We start from the raw sequence: 21,858 nt of genomic DNA on the forward strand, positions 1-21,858 counted from the left end.
GACCCCTTATGGGGCTATTCACACGACTGATTTTCTGATGACCCGCGAAACCCGGCCGTCAAAAAATGGGACATGCCCTATTTTCGGCTGTTCGCCCGGCTCCCATAGAAGTCTATGGGGCCGGGTAATACACGGCCATGACTTGAATGTGCTCCAAGTGACAGCCGTGTCTTCCGTCGCTCTCTCTCTCCCTCTCCTCCTCACAGTGCGAAGTGCATGTGAGGAGGAGGGTATGTCTTTTGCTCCCTGTAGGAGCTTCGGCAACGCTGTGTTGCCCGGGGATTGGGGATTCCGCTCCAGCAGAAATCCCTGACTTCACTGTGTCCATATATGGACACAGTCAAGTCAGGGACTTCTGAAGCGGAATCCCCGGCGATGTGGCCGGGGATTCCGCTTCAGGAGAAGTCCCTGACTTCACTGTGTCCATATATGGACACAGTGACTTCAGGGACTTCTGAAGCGGAGTCCCCGACCCTGTGGCCGGTTCCGGGCATCTGTTTTTTTTCCTTGTCCGTTTTAAAATTGGATGAATTTCATTTATACATTTTTTGCCACACGCTTACCTCTGTAGGTAGTGCCGCACAGCCCCCCTGCAGGTAGTGCCGCACAGCCCCCCTGCAGGTAGTGCCGCACAGCCCCCCCCTCCTACATGTCTGTAGATAGTGTCCAGTGACGTCAGGCACTTCTGAAGCGGAATCCCCGACCCTGTGGCCGGTGTTTCCGCTACAGGAGAAGTCCCTGACTTCACTGTGTCCATATATACCTTACTTTTATTTTATTTATTTTTTAAACTTTAATGTACTGCCTTATATCTATATGCCAGTACATTAGCCTGTGTGCGGACAGTACACAGGGAGTTGTTCGGACATCTAAGTATGCCCTAACAGGAAATATGGTCAGACAGCCCTGGGGTCCTTCAATGGACCCTGGGCTGTCTGCCCATATATGGTATGGCCCTCGATCGCGTCACAGGAATTCCCTGTGACGCGATCCAAAGGGCATCTCCCCTTCTAATTTTCCACTGAATGCTGCGGTCAGCTTTGATTGCAGTATTCAGGAGAATAGCGGCGGGGATGAGAGGTTTCACTGATCTCCGCCGCGTGGCTGTGTTATACAGCCATTGCCCCGCTCCTGACAATAAGTGCGCGCATGGTCAGCATGAGGTGATGCGGCCGGTACAGCACTAATGAGTGGCGGCACAGATACTGAAGACAGAACATGGAGGTGTTTTGCAGTGCGCCTGCCATGTTCTGTCTTAAGTGCCGCCGCTCATTAGTGCATCACTGGTCACATCACAGCATGCTGACCGCGAGCGCAATTTTCAGGAGCGGGGCAATGGCTGTATTACATAGTCGCAGCCCCGCTCTCATACATTAATGTATTACTATACTAAGCTGTGTGGCCGCACAACTTCGTATTGAAATACATGAAATAACGGTATCGAACCATTTGAGGATGCACCGTATCGAAACAGTATCGCAGTTTCAATGCATCATGCATCCCTAATACACAAGATATGTCATAAATGTCAGATTCTGGTCCCACCTCTGGGACCCGCACCTCTCTCCAGAATGGGGCCTCTAAACCCTGTTCAGCTGCTCTGTGTTGCGGCTGAATGAGGTAAATTCTGACCATAAAAAAAGGTTATATGGTCGTGAGTTACGAAAACAACGTAAATTGCTGAGCTACACGGTTTCCGTTGGCTACATAGAACTGAATGGTAGTTACGGAAACGGCGTAGCTCGTATGCTATGCTATGCTGCTTCCATAATTCCCATTCACTACTACGGGAGTCACGGAAACGGCGTAGCTCAGCGAGCTACGTGGTTTTCTTAACTCACGACCATATAACCTTTTTTATGGTCGGAACTCGTCACATTCAGCCGCAACACAGAGCAGCTGAACAGGGTTTAGGGGCCCCATTCTGGAGATAGGTGTGGATCCCAGAGGTGGGACACACATCTGACATTTATGACATATCCTGTGAATATCCAAAAATAAAGTATTTGAAGCAGCACAAATTCCGATATCGGGAGCGGTGTCACGCTGTAAAATCAGACAAACCCAGTCTGACATAATGTAATCCTCAGAAAAAGCATGGTTGAACAGCAGCACACGTCTCCCAAATCTCAATAAATAGACTCTTTTATTGGACAAACATCCAGGGTCTTTAACAAGGCTTGAGAACCCCCCCCCCCCCCCCCACCCCACTTGTCACGGGTCGAACTTTGTCATTTTTTTACTGGATGTTTGACCAATAAAATAATTTATTTATTGAAATTTGGGAGACGTGTGCTGCTGTTCAACCATGCTTTTTCTGAGGATATCCTGTGAATGTCATAAATGTCCTTCATGGGAAACCCCCTTTCAGGGCTGGCTCCAGGTTTATGTGGGCCCTTGGGCGACACCGACTTAGTGAGCCCCTTTGCGGGGGAACGCACGACGGCAGTAAAATGCCAAAAATCGTCACTTTGTGCCCCCATATAGACGTTAGGCCCTGTTTATGTGATGCCTTAATGACGGCAGTGTCTGCACCCTGCGGCAGAGTGGGCCCCGGCACTTGCCCGGTGCTGATGCTGGCCCTGCCCCCTTTTAAGTTCAGTGAATTTTACTTACCAATATTCGATTCAGGGAAGTCCTTTCATATATGTGACTCATGGAGATGTGATGCTGAAGGAAAAAAAATAAGAGCCAGACCCTAGTCTTACCTAAGTAGCCCTGACCCCAACAATCAATCATGACACTTAGGCCTTATTCACACAAGCATATTTCACGTCCACGTGCTGTCCTCTTAAATACCTGGCAGCACACTGACCACTGCATTTTAACGGAGCTGTTCACACATTCGTGTTTTTTCACGGAACGTGTGTCTGCTGGAGGTCCTATTCTGGTCCGTTTTTGTGGACCGCGTCGCCCGCTGAAGTCAATGGACAGCACACGGATGACATACATGTGCTGTCCGTGTTTCACGCATCAGTTCCTAAAGAAATGCAAAAAAAAAAAAAGGCAAGTACTTTCAGAGGAGAAACCAGGACGAGAAAAAGAGATGCCACAGTGACGACGTACAGACAGTCGTATGCGTGACACACTACCTATTAGCGCTGCCAAAACGTACACGCTCATGTGAATGAGGCATTACTGGAGCACTGCAGCCCCTTCATTGTTTATCAAGGCACCGCGACAAACATGCCAATGTGTCTGGTACTGCAGCTTTGCCCTGTTCACTTTAATGGGTTGAGCTGCAGTACCAGAGACAGCCACACTTTTGTGTGCTGGGCTGAACAAGAGGCTATCCATAGACAGAGCGGGCCAAGAGGCCCCCTGTCGTTTTTTCTACAAAACTGTTTGTTTCAGGAGCTTGTAGGAAGCTTACTGACAATTAGGTTCGCTTTATTGTCCTCACTATTTTTTTTAGGTTTAGTTTTAATGTAGGGCTCTGTTCACACTAGCATTATGGCTTCTGTTTATAACAAAGCCATGACCACTATGCCTTTTAAAGTTAGTATTTTTGACGGTAGGACTAGGTTTGCAGACTTGCGCTCATCTTGCCATAACATGTTTAGAAAACAGATGAAGCTTTTAACAGAACTTAACGTATAATATTTTTCAGACCTTTTCAAAGAGGAGCTGTCACCTCTACTGACATGTCTGTTTTAGTAAATAATTGTATTCCCCATGATAAAACAATTCTGGAACTTATTTTCTTAGAGCTCTGCATTTTTCCATTACTCTGTTATTCCTCTTAGAAATTTATGAATAAATTGACAACAAGGTGTTCGCATTCAACTTGTCAAAGGGGCGTGCCTTATTCTGTCAGCACTGATTGGACAGAGTCAGTCTGTAGGGACATGCCCGTAACAATTAACACGCATTTGTTTATTCATAAATAACTAGGAGGCATAACAGAGGAATGGAAAACCGCGGAGCGATATCTCCGGAGAGGTGACAGGTTCTCTTTAACTATACTTTTCCCCAAGGTTATGAAACTGATTTGGTACCACTATAACACATCTTCTCTCTTTTTATGGTTGTGGGTCCCAGGTGCCTAATAAATGGTGGCCCCCCTTAGCTGTTCATGTATTACATGAACTCTTAATATAATGCTGAAAACAGTAAGTGAAAACATTCCCTTGGCTGCTTTTCTGTATCTGAAACCGCTTACTGGGGAAAGTCATAGGATTTGTGCAAGAGAACATGCAAAGCAAGGGTCAGAAAAGCGTGACCTAAATCTCTCCACGCTAGTCTTCACCCAATGTCATAGATGAAAAGCTCACTGGATTCCTCTCATTCATCTGTTAACTCCAAGGACAAAACATTCTGCATCCTGCCTTTTAATGGGGTCTCCTCCTGCTAGGTGCGGTGTGCCAGGGTCATTTACCCAGTTCCTGCCCATTGCGGTTAATCGGGTGCTTCTCATGTGGCCTGAATGACAAGAATGCTTCTCTGTACTGTAGACCAGCACAGAAAACCTGCAACGATCCAAGTAGCCTGAACAATGGCTGCCGACTTGTATAAGGGCAGAATCACACATGCCGTTTTGGTGCAGTTTTTGAGCCAAACACAGGAGTGGACACTAAAGAAAGAAGGTGCATCAGTCTTTTCTTTGATACTTTTCCTTTTCTTTGAATCCACTTCTGGCATGAACAACAGAGCCCAAAACTACATGCGTGTGATCCTGGCCTAACTGCAGTTTGGATGCGATAACCCTTTCGAACACCTACCATACAGCAAATTTAGCATAACCCAAATGTTTGTAGGTTCTCTTTTTTTTCCTCTTAGACTAAAGGTTTTTTTTGTTTTTTTTTTTAAATATATAATTGTTCCTAAAACCTATTGAAAGCCAGTGAAATTGCAGGTGAAAACCACATGTTTTTTTTGTTTTTTTACCAACCACGTGTTTTTAGTTTTTCCCCAATTAAGTCAATTTGGGACAAATGCAGACCCTCAAAACCGCAACCACCACTACTGATGATATGTACATCTGAATTGTCCGCTGAAATGAAACAATTAGAATGGTTATTCTAATTGTATGTGACAGAGCGCTTTAGATCTGTCATGAGACTATGGTGTCCTATAGGAGGGCGACATATTTTCATGGACTATTCGATTAGTTATTATACCAAATGGCACATAAAGGTTTTGTGCTGTTTGTGTAATGGGCAAGAAGAAAGCGATTCATGTACTTGGTACTCCCTCTGCCCTCTCACCAAGCATTGATGTCTACAGGCATATTTACCCATGTATATATATGTATCGTTAACCGTCGGCCATTGTAAGGGGGTAGAGGAAGCACTGGTCCTTAGAACGTGTATTTAATTATTGACCTGTTCTTTAGTCTTAATATAAACGCAAAGGGAACACGTCCATTTATGGACCTGGTAAAATAGCACTTTGTCACCCTGTGAGGCCAATGAAGTCACTGACCAAAACGGGATTCCTTTCTAACCAATCACAATTGCAGATGTAAATGGACCCATTGTACCGTGCACTGTGATTGCCTCGTCCTGTATTCATGTTTCCGGTCGCCTCTTATCTTGAGCTGTGGAGTAAGTGGATGGGATAGTTCCGCTTTCCTGCTTCCTGCAGCTTTTCTATAATAACATGGACTGTTGGAGAATGTGCTGAGCTTGAGATTATAACACCACCTTCCTGCACTCCCAGAAGAGAGTAGTAGTGGGTGGTCCAGAAAGAAAACCATCTATTAGAAGTCATGTTCCTTTATGTCTCCTAGGGACTGGAGAGAAGGAAGGATTCCTCTCCTGTTCTGATCCCCTCCATGGTGTCCCCTTTTGTAGCTCTGAGCACTGTTTTCAGCCCCCACATAGTATAGGACAGTTACGTATTTGTACCATATTCCATACAGCCTGATTCTTATACTGGGCAGCATGTTAGTGGCCTGCATCTCTCATTTGTTTTTCGTTCTATTTATTGGTCTTTTCATTTCTTTAATCATGGCGATTGATTTTTTTTTTTTTTCTGCAATCCCTTTTTTTTCCACCTTCCTTGTTTTCACCCTTCATGGCCACTCAGCGTTCAGAACGCTCTCTGCCAGCTACAGTTTTGGTGACTTTGCGTCTGCTTTCTCTCTGCAGACCTCTTACCGTAAGTCTTACCTGTCCCTCCATGGGACTACTGATGTTTTACTTGTACTTGCTGTGTGTAGTTTTTTTACGTAGTCTGTAGATTAGATGTGCTCGTGAATGGATGGCAGGCTGTTTATTAGAATGAAGACCGATGTACTGGAAATATCTCCTATTAATCTTCCAAACTGCCTTTTGCTTTCATCTAACTGGTTTAGAAAAAATATACAGCACTGCAATATGCCACGGAATTACTCCCACGGTCTACTGCAGGGGTTGGAAGTTGCAGTGTTTCCCTCTATTAACCCCATTGTTCATGACCGCACTGCTTGGTTACAATGGACCACACAAGCTTCAGCTGTAGGAGGACAGCAGGGGATCTCTAGTATGGGGCTATTGAAACAAAATTTTAGGGGCAAGTAAACAGAACGGTCCAAAAGCTGAATTTTTAGTTTTGGCCCCAAAAAAATGTTAAGGTTTTTAAAATGCAGAGATTAAGATGACTTTTTTTTTATTTTTTCTGTGTGGATTATAGATGCTTTATTTATTCTATTCACATATTAACTTCTAGAGACTTCATATAAGTTAGCTCAAAGCATCCAGGCGTTAATCTATGGTTTTGTTACAGAGCGCTGCCTTGATATCTAACTTCTACTTAACATCAGGATGTCAATCTATGTTTATGTGAGAATGTTGAACCGTCTGTCCATAGTATTCCACAAATTCCGCTTTATTTTTTAGGTACAAATGCAAACTTTGCTCAGTTTGACAACTTTCCCAAGTCCTCCAGTGCTGACTTTGGGGCCTTCAATTCAACTGGAGCTAGTAAACCGGCTGCTGCTAGTAAACCGAGTCAACCTTCAGCAGATAAATATGCAGCTCTTGCAGACCTAGATAATATCTTCGGCAGTGTGCAAGGTAAGATGATCTATTAATGAGGTTCCACAACTAGGACTATCTTATACAGGGCCATATTTAGGGTTGATGCTGCCCTAGACACTTCTATTGCTGGCGCCCCCTATACTCCCGAAGTTATGGAAACAGTGTAGCTCACTGACACTGCAGCTCCAGCGCTGGACCAAGGAAAGGAAAGTAATAATTATTTTGCAATTTTATGTGTTCGGGTATATTCGCACAGTTAACAAAATACGGCTGAAAATACGGAGCTGTTTTCAAGGGAAAACCGCTCCTGATTTTCAGCCGTTTTTTAATCAAACTCGCGTTTTTCGCTGCGTTTTTTACAGCCGTTTTTTCAACTGTTTTTCTATTGAGTCAATAAAAAATGGCTCAAGAAATGACATGCACTTCTTTTTATGGGGCGTCTTTTAACGCGCAGTTTTTTTGAAAATGAGGCATAAAAAACCGCCCTGTCGGAGCAGAACGCCGCATTTCGCATTGAAATCAATGGGCAGATGTTTGTAGGCTTTCTGTTTGCGATTTTTCAGCCGTTTTTTCGGGATGTTTACGGCTGAAAATAGGTCGTGTGAACATACCCTCACTAATGTTGTGTTTTTTGTGTTGGATTGTGTTTTTATTACAGGTTCGGCTGTTTGACTACTTAGTATTCGAGGACTAATTGGATTACAGCGTTTTTTGATTTCAATAAAATAGTTAACGAGGGCTGTGTAGGTTTTATTTATTTCAGTAAATTATCTTTTTTTTCTGTGTTTCTTTTTAATTTTATTACTACCGCCTTAGTAATGGCCACTTTGACGGCATCCATTACTAAGGCGGGGCTTCGTGATAGCTGTAACCCCCATTATTACCCTGTACCCACCGCCTCTAGGGGTACCTGGAAGAGCCGGGTATGATCCAAAAGTGACGTTCGGGTACTGGGGCGACTGCAGGCTGTTATTATTAGCCCAAAGACGTGGCCCTTCCCACCCTGGTAATTCTAGCCTGCTGCTGCTATGTTGTATCTGGCTGGTTATGAAAAATGGGGGGGGGGGGGGACACCAGTATTGTTTTTTTTGTGCTTTTTTTCCATTATTAGAAAAAAACAAAACTGTGGGCCCCCCCCCCCATTTTTCATAACCAGCCAGATACAGCGCAGCAGCCTAGCATTAGCAGGTTGGGAAGGGCCACGGTTTTTGGGCTTTCCAGGCCTAATAGTACCAGTCTGCGGCCGCACCACTGCAGATGGTTGGATACTGGATCGTACCCATCATTTCACAGTGCCCCTGGGTATCGGTATAATAATGGGGGCTTACTGCTAGTCTTTTCACCGGCTAAGGCCTCATGCACACGACCGTATTTTTTCCCACCCATAAATACTGGCGTAAATACGGGTCCGGTGTCACACGTATTCGACCCGTTTTTCACCAGTATTTACGGACCCGTGCCCGTAAATATGGGTCCCGTGTCACCCGTATTCCACCCGTATTTACGGGCACGTTTTTGGCGGCAAAATAGCACTGCACTAATCGGCAGCCCCTTCTCTCTATCAGTGCAGGATAGAGAGAAGGGACAGCCCTTTCTGTAATAAAAGTTAAAGAAATTCATACTTACCCGGCTGTTGTCTTGGTGACGCGTCCCTCTCTTCACATCCAGCCCGACATCCCTGGATGACGCGGCAGTCCATGTGACCGCTGCAGCATGTGATTGACCTGTGATTGGCTGCAGCGGTCACATGGGCTGAAACGTCATCCAGGGACGGCCAGGACGTCGGGCCGGATGTCGAGAGGGACGCGTCACCAAGGCAACGGCCGGGAGACCGGACTGGAGGAAGCAGGAAGTTCTCGGTAAGTATGAACGTCTTTTATTTTTATTTTTTACAGGTTGCTCTTTATTCTGATCGGTAGTCACTGTCCAGGGTGCTGAAAGAGTTACTGCCGATCAGTTAACTCTTTCAGCTCCCTGGACAGTGACTATTTACTGACGTCGCTTAGCAACGCTGCCGTAATGACGGGTGCACACATGTAGCCACCCGTCATTACGGGAGCTCCATAGACTTCTATGGACTGTCCGTGCCGTTATTACGGCCTGAAATAGGACATGTTCTATCTTTTTTAACGGCACGGGCACCTTCCCGTAAGAAAACGGGAAGGTACCCGTGGCCAATAGAAGTCTATGAGCCCGTTATTACGGGTCGTAATTACGACCCGTAATAACGGGAGTTTTTACGGTCGTGTACATGAGGCCTAACACTAAGCCCCGCTTTAGTAATGGATGCTGCCTATCAGACGGCGGCCATTCACTAAGGCAGTAGCAATCATTTAAAAAAAAGCATCAACACATTAAAAATATTTTATCAAAATAAACCACACATACACACAACCCTTGTTATTTTATTGAAAATAAAAACGCCGTCATCGAAGTAACACTCGAATCCGAAGTACTCCAACAAAATAATAAAACACAAAAAAAACATTAGTAACACTAATAAATAAAAAAGCAAAACAATTATTATACTTCCCTCCCTGGGTCCGTGACTGTTAACTATGCAGTGACAGTTCTAAGCTGTCATTTGTTATTTTATATCCCGTAGTCGCAGGTTATCACCAGGTCATTGGCCTACTTTTAAAAGTAGGCCAATGATCTTGGGTAACCGGCCACCACGTGATGTAAACTAGCCAATGACCGCTTAGAGCTTTCACTGCTCAGTTTATGGGACCTTGCAAGTTGTGCGGGATCACCCGAGATGCCCCAGAATTTTGGTGCATCTCGTGTGCGTGCGCCACTATGAAATTAGTGCTGAACTCCTTTTAGATAGAAAGGGCTTACTAGCATCTGTTCGGGATAACCATTTACGTTTTCAGTTGATGCAGGCCTGGTCTTTTCTGATCGGGCCTGCCCCAGTGGAACGATGCCAGATGATGTAATTGCGCCGCCATGGCTAAAGCGCTACATAAACTAGAAGTCTGAGCAAGGCCGGCCTTAAGTTGGATGGCAGCCTGTGCAAGGCTCTCTATCGCTGCCCTCCACAAACCAAAAATGAACCACATATATACTCTACTGTACATGCATAAAGGCACGTATTTAGACATGGCAGGCAAATATATATTTACACACACATGCACATATTTATACAAATACATAAAGGCAAATATATACACACAGGGACATGTATACATGCACAGAAACACATGTACACATACAGACCCATATATACTTACACAGGCACACATATACACAGTACAGATAATGTAGTAGATGTTTCCTGCAGTCCTATGTAACACCACAGATAACACACAGGGATTGAGTACAGATAATGTAGTAGATGCACACACAAAAATATATACACATACAGACACTTATATAGGCACTCAGACCCACAAATACACACACAAGACACTTATACACACATACTGGAACTTATACACATACAAACACAGACTTATAGAGGCACAAACAACAGACAGATTAAGGACTCACCATTTTCTTCCTCACAGGCTTCTTGCAGGTCGGACTGTGGGCGTAGCTTCCTCCTCTCCTCTAGCTTCTTCTGCTCCTGTCTCCTCCGTGTGGGCCCGGAGTCTGAGACACTCCGACTGTTCTTGGATTGGCTACAGCTGCTCATGTGAGCAGCTCTGTCCAATCCATGAACAGAGGGAGTGTCTTAGAAGTGCTGGGGTAGCCACACCTGCTGCCCCTGCCCTGTGAGTGACCTGGTAGGTCAGGTCACAAACGTAATTTAAAAAGAAAAAAAAAACATGCCAACGATCCTGCAGCCGCCCCTCTCCGCTGGTCGCCCTAAGCACTGCACCCCCAGTGCCTAGTGGCAAATACAGGCCTTATCTTATATGACAATAATCATTGCATAGGATAAGTCCACCAATCTCAGGCTGTTACAGATTATAAATGTTGATCCAGACCGTAATCACAAACCATAGCATAGCATACCCATTGAATGTACTGATGCTGAGACCGGCATCCACACTGACGCGCGTTTCGGCTACTGAGCCTTTGACTGCGATTGTCTGTTGCCTGCCTACTCTTCTCCGCTTTAGTTGCTGGGTGCACATGCATATATGTACTTTATTTCACTGCCATTACTGTGCATTTAACTCCTTATTGTCTGGCGTCACCTTATTCTGCTCAGCACTAGCAAATTACGGGGACATATACATTTGTATTTTAACGTATTGCTATTATCTATTCTATGTACTGGTATGTGTTAGTGTCACCCTTTTATGGATTCTGTATTATTGCCTGATTTGACTTGGCTTTCTTGCTGCCCATTGCCGTTCTCCTTTTAATCCTGCAATTTTAAAACATATTTGTGATTTTTGTATACAATTAAGTTATTTTGTATATTGTAGCCTTTTGTGCTCATACTTTTTGTAGGTTCTATGTTGCATGACTGTTACTATTATGCTTGTCAGGGGTCTTTACAGTTAGTTTATTCAGCTGCACATTTTTCCCCGTATAGGACAGTGGGTATCCCAACCTGTAGTTCTAGATTTGGCATGTTAGGCAGGTGCCCTGCATTTGGTCGTATATTTACTATTCTGTTCTGTCTCAAACAATGTCCACTTATACAGACCCTTTTTTCCAGGTGGCAGTACTCAAGGAAGTAACTATAGTGGTGTAACGGTCTCTGCTAAACCGGTCCCAGCCGCTCCAGCACCAACTGATAAGTATGTGTCTCACGTGAACTTTATTCTTGTGTTTGGTTGACCTAATGAGTTTAAGAAGAGTGATCTTATGATTTTGGTACATAAACATTTAGTTTTAAAACGTTTGGTATTGTTTAGGGGTCTCTAAATGAGTATAAAAAAAAAAGAAACAATCCTTCCTATGGCATTTATCAGTATTTTGTCCGCTTTTTACAAATCTGGGAATGAGTGTCAATTTCCTCTTTATCCCTATATTGGACAGTGCATTTAGTGTTCGATCTTCATAAGCTTTATTTAGTCCCTATATACACTGCTCAAAAAAATTAAGGGAACACTTTAATCACACATCTGATTTTGATGAATAAAAAAGTCTTTACTGATCTGAATTGTGTAATTTATTGAAAATAATATGACATATAAACCGCCAATGGAAACAAAAATTATTAACTAGCTGAGGGCTAAATTCCAAATTACGCCAAAAATCAAAGTAAAAAACGGAAAACACCGGCGGATCCAATTTTGCCTGATTTCATCACGGCAACTCATAATGTGACTGAGTAGTGTGTATGCCTGTATGCACTCCTGACAACGTCTGGGCATGCTACCGATAAGATGAGTCAGATGCACTGATTCATAATGTCCCAGAGGTTCTCTATTAGATTCGGGTTTGGGGAATGTGAGGGCCAGTCAATGGCAATGTATACCTTCGTCATCCATAAACTGCCTACACACTCAGGCCACATGACGTCGGGCATTGTCCTGCACCAGGAGCAACCCGGGGCTCACTGGACCAGTGTAAGGTCTGACAATGGCTCAGAAGATTTCATCCTGGTACCTAAGAGCAGTCAGGTACCGTTGGCTATCACGTGGAGGTTTGTGCAACCCACCCCCCAATGGTATGCCTCCCCAGACAATCACTGACCCACCGCCAAACCGGTCATGCTGGATGATGTTGCAGGCAGCATAACGTTCACCACGGCATCTCCCGACTCTTTCGTGTCTGTCACATATATGCTCAGTGTGAAACTACTCTTCTCTATAAAGAAAACGGGGTGCCAATTGCAGACCTGCCAATTCTGGTGTTTCCTGGCGAATGCCATTCAAGCTGCACGGTGCTGGGCTGTAAGCATAGTTCTCACTACAGGATGTCGGACCCCCATGCCAACCTCATGTAGTCTTGTTTCTGACAATTTGCATATCAGTTGCCCGCTAGAGGTCACTGTTGGGCTCTGGCAGTGCTCTTCCTGTTTCTCCTTGCACAAAGGAGCAGATACTGGTACTGTGGATGGGTTGATGCCCCTCTAGGGCCCTATCTGGCTCTCCTCGTGTAACTGCCTGTGTCCTGGTATCTGCTCCATGCTCTTGAGACTTTGCTGGGAGACACAATAAACCTTCTTGCGACAGTGCACATGGATATGCCACCCTAGAGTAGCTGGACTCTCTGTGCAACTTGAACGGGTTCCAGGTACCACCTCATGCTACCAGTAGTGACAAAGACACTAGCAAAACACAAAATTACAGAAGAATCCGTCATAAGGGATAAGGGGAGAGGAATTGTCTGTTGCCACCACCTGCAAAACTTTCCTTTTTGGGGGTCGTCTTGCTGATGCCTCTCCAGTGCACCTGTTGTCACTTTTATTTGCACCAGAGGTGAAATTAATCGCTTATGCTTCCTAACTGGACAGATTGAAATCCCTGAAGTTTAGTTGACTTGGCGTTCTACTGTAATGCTTAAAGAGGCTCTGTCACCAGATTATAAGTGCCCTGTCTCCTACATAATCTGATCGGCGCTGTAATGTAGATAAGTGTTTTTTTTTGTGAAAAACTATCATTTTTTTGCAAGTTATGAACAATTTTAGATTTATGCCAATTCGTCTCTTAATACCCAACTGGGCGTTTTTAACTTTTGACCACGTGGGCGTTGTAAAGATATGTATGACGTTGACCAATCAGTGACCAGTGACCAATCAGCGTCATACACTTCTCTCCATTCATGTCCATTTGTATTCGCAGCACAGCGTGATCTCGCGAGATCACGCTGTGCTGTCACATACACCCACATTAACTTTACTGAAGTGTCTTGAGATTGAATAGACATTGCCTCCAGCCAGGATGCGATGTCTATTCACACTCCCGACACTTCGGTAAAGTTACTGTGGGGCTTGCTCAGGGCACAGCGTGATCTCGCGAGATCACGCTGTGCTATGTGATTATGTCCCACAAAATCTTTACCCAAGTGGCAAGAATAATATGATCGGGGAGATGGATGACGACAGGCTGTATTACTCGTCCATATGTTTTTAGTAGACTTTACATTAAAGAAGGCCATTTGTACTGCCATTTGCTTGAAAGTATTTCTATACCAAACACATGGACAGACCCTTCTTTCTATCCTCAGATATCTACTTTATGCAATGATATTCTTTGGAAGCAGAAAATCTTTAGAATGTGCCTTCTCAAAAGTGATATTACAGTACAGCTGCCTAATCTTGGAAACTTTCTACATGTCTATATTAAGGTTATGTCCATGTCTCTTGCAGCAATGTTTTTGGGATCCACGCTGCAGTCCCAGCGGCGCACGCACACCCATCTCAGTCAGTTGCGGGAGCATTTGGAGGTAAGAAACATTTTTAGAGTCTGTTCACAATGGTGTTAGGATCCACGACGAAAGTCATGATGCCAGTGTGAACAGAGCCTAATTATTTAACAAATCCCAGTTTAAATAAATGTTGCTGATTCCACCTTCAGTCCTCTGTATACACTAGTGCAGTATTCCTGTTTAGTTACCACATTTTTATCTATTTAGACTGATGTAAAATATTTTCACATTAGGTTTGAGTGGTTGGTAAACATTGTGATATATTGTCCACTTTCCAGCTCCTGCCTCAACAAACCCGTTTGTTTCTGCTTCCGTTGCACCTACTGTTAACCCGTTCCAGACAAATGGCCGAGCGCCTCCAGGTATGGGGTACATTCTTCTATGTATGAGACGACTACCTAATATGCTTCACCAAATTTCTCAATGACGATATTCTAGTTATATTTGTCTGGTTTTCTTGCTGTAATTGCTGTGTAAATCTCTCACCTAGTGTTTTTATGGTAAATGTCTCATGCGTAAATATCCTTCTCTGTAGGGACTTGAAGTCCCTAGAATCATGTACATTATAGTGAGGCCACGGTGCAGAGTAAATTGCCAGAGATGTGTTGGCACTGTGGGCATGGGTACAAGCATTTAACGGTCTAGTATAGTTCTTTTCAAAATGTTACCACTCAGTAGCTACTCTATCAAAGTATATACTACTAATCAGTATAACCATTATTATTTCTCGGAAAGATGAGATATTCCAAAAATAAAGAATTAGCATTTTGTGGGACATGATTAAAAACAAAAACAGCGATATTTTTGGGATCCCACTATACTAAAAAGAATAGCACTTTCAGTGTATTAAAACTATTTGCAGTGTACCTTCGGCTTATTCTCTGGGTAAGCTTTCCTGGCACATGCGCCAAATGTATCCATAGGGCCACATTTACCCAACGGATGGCAAGAGTGTCTTTGGCATCCACTGGGGAGTTAAACATTAGTATACCTTTTTTTTTAAACTATATGGAATAGGAGAGTCTACTATGCTATGCTAAATAGGCATATTGCAAAAAAGAATGGAAATCAATAAACTACATCTATTCCCCCAGAGACCAGGGAGTGACAGAAGAAATGCATTCAGAGCCTTGTCTGTCTATATAGTGTAGATATTGTGCCCTATGTAGGCCTCCAGCAGTACTATAGAATTGTCATTGTCCCCTTTCCGACATTGCTGTATATTTATGTCGGAAGGGAAAGTATGGCGCGGGCTGAACCCGCTCCATAAGATGTGGGTGTGGGCTGTATGTTGTAATAAAATAAACATCGCTGGTGTCGCTGCATCTGTAAAAGTCTGAACCATTACATTATAACGTTATTTAACCCACATGGTTAATGCCGTATTTGGAATCAATGGGAGGCAAATTTGGGGCGCCTTTTTACACTGATTTCACGGAAAACGCATCAAAATCAGCAGGCCTAAGTGGTATCATGTATTTTCTTGTATGCAGGTGTCTTGTTTAGTTCTGGCTTTAATAAAATTGTATTCCATATCGTGTTCCATACAGTGCTGTGAAAAGTATTTGCCCCTCACCAGGTTTCTTCTATTTTTGCTAATTTGCCACATTTAAATGTTTCAGATCATCCAACTAATTTTGTTATAAGATAAAGACCACACAAGTAAACACAAAATGCAGCTTTTAAATGATTGTTTTGTTTATTGGGGAGAAAGGTTTTGAATAAATCAATCACCCATGTGAAAAAGTTACTGCCCCTCTTAAACCTAATAACTGGTTGTGCCACCCATGGCAGAATCAACTGCAATGAAATGTTTGTGATAACTTGTGATTCGTTTTTTACATTCAGCTACATTGGAGGGTTTTTGCAGGGCAGCCATCAGGAATTTCTGGACCCCATACAGCCAAGATGTCTGCCAATGTTTCCATTGCCCACCCCCGGTAATGGAGGGGGGGCACTCACATTTGTACGTTATTCGCATTAACTGATTTTGGTGCTGATGTCAATTACAGTGGAGGAAACCATGGAGCCGGCAGTGACCGGTTATTGCTCTGGATTTTGATCTATTTATCCCAAACGTATCCGACTGTGTGGCATATAGTGGGATACGTCGCCCGGGGAATGGCCCAGGGGAAACTCCTGAAGTCACTGCCCATGAACCGGGCTGGAGCCTTCTACTAGCGCTCTGCCCAGGGACTATGGCGCTGTTCCAGTTGTCCATATACGTAAAGTGACGTCCGAAGCTTTGCAAAGCCTGAGTACACGGCCGGAGCGTCGGCAACACTCTGGCCAGGGATTCCGGCCCTGGAGAATCCCCTGATGTCACTTTACATATATGGACAGTGATGTCCGGAGCTTTCCCAGGGATAAAGTCCACGGGTAGAGCACTTGTGATGCTCTGTCTGGGGACTCCGGAATAGCAAAGTCTACTCTCCTATTCCATCCTTCAAAAATAAGGTAAACCGACGTATATACCAGCCCAGCGGAGGCTAAAAGGAGATAATGGAGAGCTGTGAATTATGGTCTACGTTGTTTATACTGTAAGGTAGGAGATTTCCTGACTAGACGACAAACTTAGGGCAACAACACGATGTCAAGGGGGAAGGGAGGGGGAAGCGCTTGTGAGGATGTAAGGAGCACTAATGCTCCGTTCTTAAGGTATGTTCACACGCAAACGCAAAATACATCTGAAATTACGGAGCTATTTTCAGGCGAAAACAGCTCCTGAATTTCAGACGTTTTTACAAGTGCACGAGTTTTTCGCGGCGTCTTTTACGGATGTAATGAGAGCTGTTTTTCATAGGAGTCAATAAAAAACGGCTCCAAAAACGTCCCAAGAAGTGACATGCACTTCTTTGACGCGGGCGTATTTTCAGGCGCCGTTTTTTGACGGGGACGCGTAAAATTACAACTCGTCTAAACAGAACATCGTAAAACCCATTGCAAGCAATGGTCAGATTTTTGTAGGCGTAATGGAGCCATTTTTTCAGGCGTAATTTGAGGCGTAAAACGCCCGAATTACGTCTGAAAATCGGTTATGTGCACATACCCTCACGTTGCCATTAAAGTTCAATGTGTTTTTCCACAGCAAAAGTCTGAGGCTTTCCCTTTGATTTCTGACGCAGATGTGCAACAAGCGTGTAGCAGATCTGCACAAGAATAAGACCCTGTTCACACGCAGTTTTTTTGCCACATTTTTTGCGTTGGAAACTGCGGCAAAAAACAGTCGAAATCGCCTCCTATTGATTTCAACGGGTGGCAAGGCGTTTTTTTTTTCCCGCGAGTGGAAAAAGAAGCGACATGCCCTTTCTTCGGGCATTTCCGTCTCTGACCTCCCATTGACATCAATGGGAGGCAGAGAAAGCCTGAAGGAATTTCGAGGCAGATTTTTCTGCCTGCAAAATACTGTGTGACCAGGCCTAAGTCCCATTGTCATTCACAGTTGCTCATCCTCGGCTTTTCCATGTAATATAAGTCGCATGCTACTTATTGCTGTGGTGGATTTCTTTGGATGGTGCGGACAAAAATACACGTGGATTATTTTTTTTCGCAGCATGTGAACTGGGTTGCGGAAACCTCATATGCATGGGATGCAGAATCATCGGCATGTCATTGGAATCCGTATCAAATCCAACATGTGTGAACGGGGCCTTAGAGCTTGTTTTTAACGCACCCTGTTAGGCCAAATGCACACGATACATATTACATGGAAATTTGTCACGGGTATTTTCGTGCGGCAAATCCGCAGTGTAATACAGGACCAGCAAAGTAAATGAGATCAGGAAATCTCATCTACATGTCGCATTTTCTGCACAAAAAATTGACTGGTGCTGATTTGAAAATTTGCTACATGTCAATTTATCTTGCGTTTCCACTTGCGAATTGTTTCTGACTAGTTTCGAAAAAAATAAAAAACTCTGCAGCATAAAACCTGCACCTATTTCCGCATCAAAATGTCAAAACCGCACCTAAAAACTTTTCAAAAAACTATTATTATTAGGTGCAGATTTTACCTGCGGAATTACCTGTCTAGTTACACAGTGCGGTCAAATCCGATTTTTTTTTGCCATCATTTTTGCAAATCGCGCCAAAAACGTGATTTGACCGCACTGTTAGAATATAGCCTAACAGCACTATTTTTTCATGTTTTGTATCCTTTTTTTAATGTAATTTTCATAATCGCGGCACAAATCGCGTGGTTTTGCCACGATTTTTATATAATCGCGGCAAAACAGCGCCATTTTATCAGCGATTGTGAAAATCGCGACAAAAAACGCTAGGAAAACGAAAAAACAAAACAAAAAAATGTGAACATACTTTATACATTCTACAAATGGGGTCAGGAGGAATGGGAAGCAGGATGCAGAGAGGGAAACACTCACCAGCCTGCAGGTCCGGTCGGCAGTGTAGAGGAGCTGGCTGGGGGGCGGGATCTCCACACGGAGCTTCTGCACATGCTGCATCTTCCCCGTCCAGTTTGAGAAGCTACAACAGGTATGCAGGGGGGGGGGCGCGACCGTTGCGAGGGGGGGGGGGCGACGACAGCGAGTTGGAACCGCCCTTTTAACACCCCTTGTGAGTTCGGGCCGTGAAAAACTGTCCGAGTGTTAGACATAATTCAGGCGTATTTCGCCTGGAATTACGGCCGAAAAAACGGCTCCAAACCGTCGGCAAACATCTGCCCATTGAATTACGGTGTTCTGTGCAGACAGGCTTTTTTTTTTTTACGCGCCGCTGTCAAAAGACGGCGCATAAAAAGACGGCCGCCTCAAAGAAGTGCCTGTCACTTCTTGGTACGTAATTGGAGCCGTTTTTCATTAACTCCATTGAAAAACAGCTCCAATTACGTCCGTAATGGACGCTGCGAAAAACGCCTGCACTTGCAAAAACTTCTGAAATTCAGAAGCTGGTTTTGCCTTAAAACCGCTCCGTAATTTCAGACGTATTGTATGTTTGCGCGTGAACATCCCCTTACGTAACATGTTGCCAAGGGTTTAAGTGATGTTTAGATTCAACAGGTCTGGCAGTAATCGGGTCTGGGTGTGGCCAGTGAAATTGAAACCATTTGTCAATTGAATTTGGTGAACTGGTTGATTTAGTAGCTAAGGGGGAAATTACTTTTTCGCATAGGGCCAGGTAGGGCTACACAGCATTTTTTCCTCCATAAATGAACTGAATATTTAAAAAAAACTCATTTTGTGTTTACTTGGGTTATCTTTTATTAAGTCGTTTGATCGGAAACATTCAAGTGTTTGCATCATTTACTGGACAGTTGTCCAATTATTTTTTTTGAGCTTCCTACAATTCTAGAAGTTGTTTTCCCAAACCTTTGAATGGAAGGCATAACCCTTTGTTACCCCCAGATTTACTATGTCTCTTCTTGCGCTTTACCCCCTCCCCTAAATTCAGTTCCCGTGGTCCTTAACGTTTGGCATGCCTACTTTGTACTGTATTAGTAAACTGCAAGCCTTGGAAGACCACTTTTTAAATTCTCAACCAGGAGTCCGTGATGGTCACAAGACCGAGATGGACTACCCGAATGCCCCATTTCACCCATTCCACCAGACCAGACTACCGACAGCCGCAGGAGCAATGGATGTCTGTGAGTAGTCTGTCCCCGTTTTTTTTTTTTTTTTTTTTTTACAACTTTGGTGCTGATATCATTTGTTTCTTGGCTTCATAGAAAGCTTGGCCTTCACATTATATGTTACAGCTAAAGACTATCTTTTATTTTTCATTACCTCCCACAGCATGTAACATTTTATCAACCCATCAAAATATTTTTTTTTTGTTTTTTGTTTTTTTTTGTCTTGTATGGACGATCAGTATTTTTCTTATAAGACGTGTGATGTCACCTGTAAGTCTGTAAATCTCATCACATGCACGTTTCCATTGTTTTTCTTTTTGCTTCCAAGAATTTCTTTATTTTAACCAATCATTCTGGAATGACTAGAACTTGATAAACTTCTTACAAAGTGGGATGACTCCATACCAAGAGAGTTGCATGTAGCAGCACTGGGGTTGGCAGTTGGAGCCATGGGGCATGACCAAGTCTATCAGAGCAGGTGTAGACTGTTGCAGCTCAGACATCACCATCTCAAACTACTTTTTTGGTGTTCACGTTGTAGAATGTTTAATGATCACTTTAATTGGTTTACTAGATAGGTTTGAGTGTTCATTCGTTCGAAACATTCGGTTTCTTCTCAGACAGGTTGGCATGAAACCTCGCTTGTTTCGATAACTTGCACGCTGAAGGAGGTTGTCTGAGATTAGAGTTCTTTTAAAAACCACGCCACCTAGAAAAATGCTTAAACTACTACTTTGTTACCTCCAAGCCAACTTTTAGTATTTTTTTTTCCCTTTTTTTGGGCCTATGTTTTGGCCTGCTTGCACTTATTTATGACGTCTATTTTATAATGTACCTCTATTTTCCTCTTTTAAAACAAAAAAAAATGCAAGTTTGAAAAAACATTCAAATAAACAGCGCCACTTAAGTCCATGTGTTGTATCTGGTATTGCACCTCGGCACCAATCACTTCAATAAGGCCGAGTTGAAATACCAGACAAGGCCCGTGTACAAGAGTAAGGGTATGTGCACACACACTAATTACGTCCGTAATTGACGGACGTATTTCGGCCGCAAGTCCCGGACCGAACACAGTGCAGGGAGCCGGGCTCCTAGCATCATACTTATGTACGATGCTAGGAGTCCCTGCCTCGCTGCAGGACAACTCTCCCGTACTGTAATCATGTTTTCAGTACGGGACAGTAGTTCCACGGAGAGGCAGGGACTCCTAGCATCGTACATAAGTATGATGCTAGGAGCCCGGCTCCCTGCACTGTGTTCGATCCGGGACTTGCGACCGAAATACGTCCGTCAATTACGGACGTAATTAGTGTGTCTGCACATACCCTAATGCTGTTTAGAAAAAAAAAGACCCTTTTTTTCTGATCTCAGCCAACCCCTTTAACCCATCCAGTTAGTTCTCAATGATCATAAATGGTTTGATGTATAATTGCTAGTTTTTGTTACTACGCTGTGCAGCTACTTTCGGCATACTATATAATTCTGGCTGCACATACTATGCTTTATGATGGTTAACGCGCCCTGCAATGTTTCAGTTTTCTTTCCAAGGACATTCCCAGTCTTCCCATACACATTGCAGACCATAGATGCAGGTGATGGTTGCATGTCTCTACCCAGGATTTCTCGTTGCCGTTCCTTTTAATTTCCTGTGTGTGGAAACACATGAGCATGCACCTGTCAGATGAGGTCTTTATTCTTTACTGGAGCTATTTTAATCATTTAATTATTTTTTTTTAAACGGTTTCCTTCTTTCTTTATTTTTTTTCGTCATTTGTGTTTTTATTTTAATTCTGTAGTTAAATTCACTGTTTTTCTCTGTAGTGTGAGTATTTTACTGTTGGAGTTTTGCCTCATTCACATCTGTGCATGTTTTAAAGCGCCTAGTTTGACTAGAGCAGTCACTTTGCTGTTTGTACAGGGCACAACATCCCTCCCCTACCGAACTACAAACTCATTGCACCATTACTCCCATCTTCCCTATGTTTTACTGGTTATATAATGAGATCATACAACTTGGCTCTGTTCACAGAATTA

General features: G+C 43.6%; 1 protein-coding gene across 4 annotated transcripts in view; it reads left to right on the top strand.

The window, feature by feature from the left end:
• Window positions 1-21,858, top strand: part of AGFG1 (ArfGAP with FG repeats 1) — a 68,412-nt gene that overhangs the window by 42,936 nt on the left and 3,618 nt on the right. For 2 of the 4 annotated variants that reach the window (XM_075861275.1, XM_075861273.1), the window contains 6 exons: window positions 6,822-6,998; window positions 11,578-11,659; window positions 14,179-14,255; window positions 14,516-14,599; window positions 19,738-19,839; window positions 21,360-21,416. In XM_075861275.1, coding sequence (XP_075717390.1) covers window positions 6,822-6,998; window positions 11,578-11,659; window positions 14,179-14,255; window positions 14,516-14,599; window positions 19,738-19,839; window positions 21,360-21,416 — 579 coding nt within the window. The remainder of the gene's footprint in view (window positions 1-6,821; window positions 6,999-11,577; window positions 11,660-14,178; window positions 14,256-14,515; window positions 14,600-19,737; window positions 19,840-21,359; window positions 21,417-21,858) is intronic. The other 2 variants (XM_075861274.1, XM_075861276.1) reach the window with 2 other exon arrangements.

This window comes from Rhinoderma darwinii, chromosome 4 (assembly GCF_050947455.1).
Source record: "Rhinoderma darwinii isolate aRhiDar2 chromosome 4, aRhiDar2.hap1, whole genome shotgun sequence".
Taxonomy (NCBI): domain Eukaryota; kingdom Metazoa; phylum Chordata; class Amphibia; order Anura; family Rhinodermatidae; genus Rhinoderma; species Rhinoderma darwinii.